The sequence below is a fragment of the Bactrocera latifrons genome, unplaced genomic scaffold, assembly GCF_001853355.1.
Source record: "Bactrocera latifrons isolate USDA-ARS-PBARC rearing strain unplaced genomic scaffold, ASM185335v1 scaffold_39, whole genome shotgun sequence".
NCBI lineage: Eukaryota > Metazoa > Arthropoda > Insecta > Diptera > Tephritidae > Bactrocera > Bactrocera latifrons.
Genome location: NW_017537034.1, coordinates 246,726 through 256,444, shown reverse-complemented (window position 1 = coordinate 256,444; position 9,719 = coordinate 246,726). Strand labels below are relative to the sequence as shown.

Here is a 9,719-nt window from a genome sequence, read left to right as displayed (position 1 = left end):
TCACACCTACCTACCTGGGTACACTAACTATGATTATTATGGGATTTCGTTTAAAATTTCGCAAATGCAAATGTAATATTTTTTTAAATTTATATTTTTTGTTTGACGTTTTAAATTAATATTTTTTGACTTTTATATAAATTCTTGTATATATTGTTTTGTTCCCCCATAGTTGGATTTCCCATCATGCTGAAGTGCGCGTCAAGGATGTTAACTTGGATTTGTCCATGAGCACCGTTATTGGTTTGGGTGATTTGGCAGAGGATGAAATCATCACTAACCCTCTGCCTGTTGCGGTAAATAGAGGCTTAAAGCAATAAAGCAATTTACATTTTTTAATTGTTATGTCTTATTATTATATTCTATAGATCCATGTGGAGAATGTTAAGCTTAACTTAATCGAAGATCGTCCGCCCGTTAATATTACCTCACCGGGTCCAGTGCCAATACGTCTGGCAATCGGACGCATGCGCATACATCGTGATAAAAATGGCATTGTCAATATACAACCAATAGGTGTGTATTAAATTAGTATTTTTATAACCTAAAAAAGTTCACACAATTGCCATGAAGTTTATTACATACTGAAGGAAACGTCGGATACATTATAAAAGAATTATCATTCATAAAACGACTAGCGTGTTGAGCCGAGTTGATTTTACCCGTCTGGCTATCGGCACACGCCATTCTCTCTACAAGAAGCTGTTCATTTGTCAGTCACCGTCGATATCAGATGTAGCGTTATACTAACTGATAACTGTATGGCATTTTTTATTATCTGATAACATATTTTTGGCACGTATTATTGTTGTTGTAGCGGCAGAAAACATTTCTGAACGAATTTGAAGGAATGCTGCCGGCTTGACAGTCCTCAGTCGGATAAAAATCCGAATTCGTTCCGGTTACTTAGACTCGATTCTCGCGGAAACGGCATGTATTGCTATAGCGGACAACGCTATTATTTTTGAACAAATTGTTCAGATCGGACCACTTTAGAATATACCTGTTATACAGACTATTCGATTAAAATCAATTCTTTCTAAGAAATTGTGACGGGTGTTAAGTACAAATTCGCATCAAGTGCAGTCAAAGGATGACTACCGCCCATGGATCTAGTAACTAAACTTCATCTGGTATGGCAAATGACCAAAACTGTGTTTAAATTTTTTCTTGTTATAGTTAAACCATACTGTAAATCTTAGTGATTAATTTAATTATATAAGTCCATATTAAAAAAAGAAATGTGAAAAATGTATTTATAAAAACTATGTTAAAAACACTACTTTTATAATATTTATAAAGAAATTTTGCTTTATTTTCCATTTAGAAACTGGTCTAAACGAGGCGGCTACTATAAACTACCCACTAACAGCTGCCGCACTAACGCCACGCGATCGCGAACGAGATCGCGAAATACTCTCCATGCAGCTGGTCATGCAGCAGCTCAAAATGGATAATGAAAATTTGCGTAAGCAGTTAGTAAATGCGAAAGAAAATGCCGATACGTACAGGTAAGCCTCATAGAATAACTGTTGTAATGAGAGGCTCATGCATAATACTCTCTTTTGCTGCAGACAAAAGTGCAAACAGGAGAACGACGTGCTGCGCTCGTATCTGAAGGCGGCGCAAGACGATATAACCATATTATTAGAGGAGAAAAAGGCTTTACTCGACACGATACGTTCGCTGCAGGTGAGTTTCAACTAAGAAAATATGAAAATAAATATATATATTGGTATATATACTATATATAACCACACCTTCACGGTTCACTTTAATGTGTTTAAGATTTCTACACAACCCTTTACCTACGCGCACAAAACACAGATAATAAATATGATATTATACATATATTAAAGACACCTGCTCGAATTTGTATGGTGCGAAGCCACAGTAAAAAACATTTAAGCCTTTTTGTTCGCTTTTGTTGTTATAATTTGAAGCTCTGAAGCTATTTCAGATGTTTGGCCAAACTGTGTACAATTTCGGTTCAATTTCATTTATAATTTCAACATTTTATGTATGTTTACTTTTCTAAGCTAATAATTTTCCTTTTACTTATTACTACTACTACTATTTATCTACTCTTCACCACCACCTAATGTGACTGTTTTCTATTTGATGTGTGTTTTTGAAAACCAAAAAAAAAAAAATCCTGAAAATTTGGCGTTGAAAACTAAAACAACAGTTAAATCTGAATTCTCGCAACATTTCCGATGCAAGGATCAAAGGTCAGTTTTTGCAGCAAACANAAAATTTGGCGTTGAAAACTAAAACAACAGTTAAATCTGAATTCTCGCAACATTTCCGATGCAAGGATCAAAGGTCAGTTTTTGCAGCAAACAAAAAAAAAAAAAAAAAAACAAAAGCGCAAAGTAGAAAAAATGCACTTAACGTTTGCTTTTGATTTGTAGTTTGTAGGTTAAAACAATCGATGCTGAATTTTAACGCATTTAATTTCTCTATATACATAGCTTTAAGCATATAGCACCTGCTTGAATTTAAATTAAAGAAATAGTAACTAGCATGATATAAAGTACATACTATAGTTTCAAATGCACAAAAAATAATTGGCAAACGAAAAATTGAAATATTGGATTTTTAAGTGCATAAAGTGCTAATGAAAGACTAGTAAAATCACTGCCGCTTACACAACTGTCAGCTCACAGATTTAACTGAATTCTATTTTATTTATCGATTTTGAATACAATGCCAGTCCGAGTTTTGATTATGCTATGCTATATGGATTTTGAATTTTTTGTATTACTGTCACAGAAAATATTCAATGATTGAAACAGGTTATCATTTTTTTAACTTGTAAATCCTTTATAGAAGGACGTACGAGTATATACTATATCTAAAAAATTTTTTTTAGAATTTTCTTTCTACATTAAATTTTTCAATATTTGCTAAATAGTGGCGACAAAATTAAAAATATCGAAAATATTACTTATAAATATGAGCAGATCCTTTGAATTTTTTAGTGTTTATTTTTATTTTTGTTTAATTTGGAGATGTTATTCAAGTGACGCGGAGGGTATATATTATATGTACATAAGTGCTTATGTAATTTCGTAATTAAAAGTATGTAAGATTTAGACTGTTAGTAACCATGTCAGATGATATTATTTTATAACAAACAAGGAAGAGCTAAGTTCGGGTGTCACCGAACCTTTTATATTCTCGCATGATAAGGTGATAATCGAGATTTCAGGTGTGGTTGTGAACCGATTTCACATTTGGTACATGTCATCAGGGTGTTAAGAAAATATTATGTACCGAATTTCATTAACATCGGTCAAGTACTTCCTGAGATATGGTTTTTATGGTCGACGCCACGCCCATTTTCAATTTTTAAAAAAAGCCTGGATGCAGCTTCGATTTCTTATATGGAATAGTAGCTTTCGAGATATGTACAAAAAAATTAGTAGGGGGCGGGGCCACGCCCACTTTTCCAAAAAAATTACGTTCAAATATGCCCCTCCCTAATGCGATCCTTTGTGCCAAATTTCATTTTAATATCTTCATTTATGGCTTAGTTATGACACTTTATAAGTTTTCGGTTTCCGCCATTTTGTGGGCGTGGCAGTGKGCCGATTTTGCCCATCTTCGAACTTAACCTTCTTATRGAGCCAAKAAATACGTRTACCAAGTTTCATCATGATATCTCAATTTTTACTCAAGTTACAGCTTGCACGGACGGACGGACAGACGGACGGACGGACAGACAGACATCCGGATTTCAACTCTACTCGTCACCCTGATCACTTTGGTATATATGTATAACCCTATATCTGACTCTTTTAGTTTTAGGACTTACAAACAACCGTTATGTGAACAAAACTATAATACTCTCTTTAGAAACTTTGTTGCGAGAGTATAAAAACGCTGCTATTGAGGGCTTACAACATTTGAAAAAATTTTATTTTTTAATTTAGAGATGTTATTCAATTGACACATAGTGTACATATATATGTAAATATGCACATAATAGCTTATGTAATATGGTGATAAGAAATATGAAAAATATAGCCTGCTAGTAACTGTATATATGCATACCTACGTCGGGATTAAGTATTGATGTTTTTTACCGTTTCAAAATAGCAAATAACAAATTTGTGTATATTTATATGCTCGAAAGAGATTATTACGTTTGCTCCGAAGTGTGTAACACCCAGAGGATAACGTTGGAGATCCTTAAAGTATGTATATAAAGCTTATGAACGTGACGAGGTCAGTCCTTTTAGCTGTTTCCGTCTGTTTCACGTCTGCATATACGCGAACTAGCGCATCATTTTTGAGATATTAAACTGAAATTTTGCTTGTATAGAAATTTTTTTCATTTGAAGAGATATCTTCACGAAATTTTACATGTATCATTAACCAAGGAAATCATACAATCTCCGAAGAATTTGTAGAGATCGAACCACTATATCATATAGCTGTAATATAAACTGAACGATCGGAATCAGGGGCTTGCATGGACAATTTTTTCAATTGAAAATTTATCTTCACTAAATTTTGCATGGGTAATTGTCTTAGGAAACACTGTAATCTCCGAAGAAATTGTTCAGATCGGATCACAACATTATATAACTCCATACAAGCTGAACGATCACAATCAACTTCTTAAAATTAAAATTTATTTATTTGACGACATATTTTTACGAAAGTCGGCATGATCTATTGTCTAGCAATTGGTTCAGAGCGGACCACCATAACATATACATATGTGTGTATGTAGCTCCCATACAAATTAATCGATCAAATTCATGAAAATATATTTTTATAGCCTTTTCGCTTCGGTGAAGCTAATGTTAACATTTTTTTCTTGTTTCCTAAAACTTTGGCTAGATATATTAGTGCAAAACCATTTTTTTTAAATTGTATTGAATTTGAAACAAACGGTTTTATAAACACCAAGGTCACAATAGAGTATAGGACGCGTTGCAATCCTCATTTACTTATCTAAACACCAAAGTAAATTAAAAAAATAACGACGTTTGAAAAAATTATTTTTTTTTACATTTAATTCGGTGTGTAAAATAAATACAAGGAGATAAAAGCTAAAAAATTCAAATATTTAATATTCGCGCATTTGAATTGTTTGTATTTTGACTGCGAAATTTTGCAAACTTTTTTCAAAGTTATCACACGGACTTATTTGTGTACTTGAAAAACCAAAAAATATAATTTACACTAACATCATAGCTAAAACTTTAAATTTTTCCAAACAATTTTTGAAGCATACTGTATTTGTTAGTCTCTCTCAACCGAAAAATATTTAAATTCCTTTATTGTTGCTTTTCACGCACTTACTGGCATTCAATTATACTATCGCTTAGTTTACCTATTACTCTCTTCCGCTTTTAAACACTCTTGTGAATTTCCGTTTATTATTTTTTGATTTTTTTTTATCGAAATATTTTTCAACTCGCCATTTTTTGTACTTTCAAATATACAATTATAACTATACAAAATAATAATAACTATACTCAAGTAAGATAAGCGCCATACGCTTACAATAATGTAAAATATTTCGTTTGCTTCTGTTATCCTGCTTCACTCCTCACATCCTCTATTACAACTGGCCAACAGGTTCAACTGACATCATCGAATATAAATAGAAAGAGCGATGGCAGCAGGTAGCATAACTGCATGGATTGCATCCAATGCTGCGGCGAGAACAACAATCCATGAAATACGATGCAACCGACGACGACAACACGACGTAGAATAACAACAACAACAACAACACCAGCAGCAACACACACGCGGCGTAAGCTTACTAATATATTTTTTGTTTTGCCACTTTTCAAATCATGCCAAAAATCGCGCCAAGCTCCGCACGAGCAGTAAAATCAAATGTGTTACGAAAAAAAAAAGAAATTGTGCGCAGCAACAAACAAAAACAAAAAAGTGTATAATTAATAACATTTGCATATTCGACTTAACATTTACATATATAATATGACATTTCTGTTTCTTTTTTAATTTCTACTATTTCACATTTGTATAAAATCAAATTTGTATAAATTTTTTTATAACTTTTTTTTTGGAATCTTCTTAAAATTTATTAGTTTTCTACAAAGACTGAATATCGCGTTGCGTTGTTTTCCATGTTATCTTTGTTAAATAAAAGTAAATATATTTTCATTAAATTAATTTTAAAATGCTCAATAATTGTGTTTGCAAAACGAATATTGAAATATGTGAAGCAATATTTTGGTTCGTTTATAAATTAAAATTTGGAATTAATTACTTATACTAATTGGTAGATGCTTTGAGAAAAAAACAGTAGGATTATATTTTCAGCGGGCATACATACATACGTATTGTTATTCAAAAAATGTTGGTTATTTTTATTTCTAAACTAATTCCAAAAATTAACTTTTTTGAATTTTATTTTTATAAAATTTGTACTATTCCTAACCTAGTTCCAGAAATTATTGTCAACTAAAATGTATTTTTTTTATTTTTCGCATATTTTTCCTTATACTTAACTTTTATGGAATTTTTTTCTTATAAAATTCTTTTGGATAGTATAATTCTTAAAGTGATTGAAAATAAATTACTAACTAAGCAAAATATTTTTTCACCTTTTCACATTTTTTTATAAATTAATTTCTTTTGAATTTTTTTTTACAATTTGTTCGATATTATTAATCCTATCCTATTTTCTTAAATTAAAAAATTAGTAAATAAGTGAAATATAAACACATATTTTTCTTTTCTCGCATATTCTTTTAAAAATTAACTTCTTTTGATTTTTTTTAACTTTTGTTGATTTCCAAAAATATTAACGAAATAAAAAAGTTATTAAAAATATTAATGAAGTATAATATTTTTTATCCCTGTTCGCATATTTTTTTCTAAAAACTAGCATCCTTGAAATTTTTTATGAAATTTGTTGAAAATTACTATTCTTAAACTGATTCCAAAACATGAACTTTTTTAAATAAATTTTTTTTGGATATTTCCTAACCTTATTACAAAAATTATAAACGAAAAAAAATCCTTTCGTATATTTTGCAACTTTTTTAATTCTTTTTTTAATTAGGTCCAGAAAAGTATATTTTTCACTGTTTGCAATTCTTTTATTTAACTTATTTTTAAAGGTTTTTTCCTATTCCCAACCTAAGTCCAAAAATGAATTATTGAGGAAGTAAAATATTTTTTTATTTTATTTTATAAAATTTAGCGAGCGATTGATATTTTTAATTATTTTTTCGAAATATCTGCAGTTAGAAACAGATAAATCAAACAGAATGTCGCCAACATGAAATTCATAACCTAAAAACACAAAAAAAATTAAAATGCTTTCACTTTTTGTATTTAAAAGTTACATTAAATAGCTGCAAAAAACAACATCTTAAATTAAAACTTGTATATGTGTTCTAGGAACACGTTCGTTGTTAAAACTATATCGGTCAAGAGTAAAGCCAGTTTTCTTACGCTCCAATTATTGTTTATTCCAATAAAAAATATGTATGTATATTACTTTTTATTAAAATAATTTATTTTTTAATTAAATTAACTTATGCGTTTAACGCTGTTTACGTGATTACACCATGGGTATATTAGAATTATAAAGAAGAATATTGATATAGATTTTTTTCATTATACATAAATGTATGTGCTTAATTTATAACTATAATTTACATAACTGCTTACCGTCATCTAAAATGCTAACAAAAACGTAACCACTTTTCATATGTTTGCAAGCAAAGAAAAAACGATATAGTAGAAACCATTCATATTAAAATAAAATTTGGAGTTTTGGTTATAAAATGGTTATATATTTATTATGTCTGATAGTCGAAGCTAATATATACATCCGCGTAATATACATATATACATATGCGTAATGAAGTGAATCGTAAGCAATAAAATTCTCAATTTTTTTCTTTTTTTTTGATACTTTGGTTTGCATTTTAGGTGACGCTAAATATTTCACTTTTTTTAGCGAAATTAATTTCAACAACTATACAGCTATGATTTTAGCAGCTTAACAAATCGTTGTGATTCACTATCATATCAATAATCGTAAACAAAAACTAAAAAAATGAGAAAAACTTGAAATAAAAAATAAATCATATGGTCTTTAGCTATCATAATTAAAACAAATACAAAGGCGTTACTTTCATAGAAAAATCAGTGTAGAAAAATCATATACTATATGTTGTTTATAGTATTTTGCTATTTGCGCTTTTTTTTTATTTTTTTTAATGCGCTTTTTAGCAACAATGGATATCTTGTATACTGAAGACTACCCAATCTTTGCTAGCGATCAAATAACTACTTTTAAAATGAAATTTAAGCCGTGCTTTTAATGAAATGTATGAAAATTTACAAATTTATAAAAAAAAATTATCAAATTACAACGGTAACTTCTTTTTATAAATTTGCAATATTTTTTTAATTTTAATTATAAAATGTATTTTAATATTTTAATTATATAATGAAATTTATATATATACTTTTACTATAATTAACAAATTTAATGTTCATTAGACTTATATTACTAAATGGCAATTTGTTAAAAGAGCATAAATCGACTTAACCCAATGGGTAATAGACGCTTAGCCTTAAAAAAATCAATTCAATACGCGATGTTGTGTTTTAATTTAAAAAATACACTGGAATCGCATGCTGCGAATTGCGTTGAAAACCAAAGCAAGCATAGTACGTAACCAGATTAAAATTGGAGTTTTTAGTCGCAAAATTTTGTAATTAAAAATTTCATTAGTTTAAGTCGACTTAAGCTCTTTTTAACATGTTTCCACAAATAAACTGAAATCCGTCATACATTAGCTTACTAATTTTACTAGGCATCAGCGAAAAATACTACGAGAGTTATAAAACGGTAATTTATAGAGATTTATAGAGATATTCCGCCCCAATCCACTTTCAAGTGTTTGAAGTTAACGTAAAGATGCTGTAAATATAAATTTTTTCTCTAAAATATTATTATTTTTCGATCATAAGGCTCGATTTAATGCAAATATTCTGAATATTGCGAGCAATTTATTCCTTAACCGTAGAGTTGTTATTTTATAAAATAATTATTGTAATTTATTGTCCGAACTGATTTCATATGGAATTGCTTGTATTGTTCACAATATTGTAAATGTATAATTTTTTAATGTTACCGAACAAATTTTCATGTTTTTAGTAATATTTGTTGCAAAGAGTGTATATAGTTTCATCAATCATCGAGTACACTAGTTTACTGTAATTTTGCGACTGCCTTTCTGTTTCTTGCTAATTTTGGGTATTGTAGTCGAGGGGTGTGGAGGTCAAACCACCACCATTAACTAATATAACAAAAATAGTGAATTCAAATTAATAATCATATCACACCTCAAAGACCCCACAGACCTCTTAACACATCAGTGCCAAATTCTTTCTACAGATTTGTTGACTAGTGTTACCTATAGAAACGTTTCAATTACAGTCAGTGGCATTCTTTGGTATGCTTTTTATTATCGTTTTAAAATTTTTTTCGTACGTTGTTCCTGATCTCAGCACGTGTTCGTAAGAAATCCACTTAATTTACAAAAAGTATGAAATTTTGGCCGAAAACTATATATTCCAACCCAATATAACTACAAATGCGTTCCATAAGGTCTACTAATATTTTACTTTAACTTTTAAACTTTTCTTAAAAAAAAGCGTGAAATAAAAAAATTAACACATAGTGAATATTCAGGTATATT

The 9,719-nt window shown here is 29.6% G+C and overlaps 1 protein-coding gene across 6 annotated transcripts in view; it reads left to right on the top strand.

Annotated features, from left to right (window-relative positions):
- The window catches only part of LOC108972236 (UHRF1-binding protein 1), a 43,643-nt gene that overhangs the window by 27,272 nt on the left and 6,652 nt on the right, over positions 1–9,719 (top strand). For 3 of the 6 annotated variants that reach the window (XM_018938765.1, XM_018938766.1, XM_018938763.1), the window contains exons 18-21: positions 173–296; positions 369–516; positions 1,328–1,511; positions 1,575–1,692. In XM_018938765.1, coding sequence (XP_018794310.1) covers positions 173–296; positions 369–516; positions 1,328–1,511; positions 1,575–1,692 — 574 coding nt within the window. Of the gene's footprint in view, positions 1–172; positions 297–368; positions 517–1,327; positions 1,512–1,574; positions 1,693–5,598; positions 5,969–9,719 lie in introns of those variants that run through there. The other 3 variants (XM_018938764.1, XM_018938762.1, XM_018938767.1) reach the window with 2 other exon arrangements.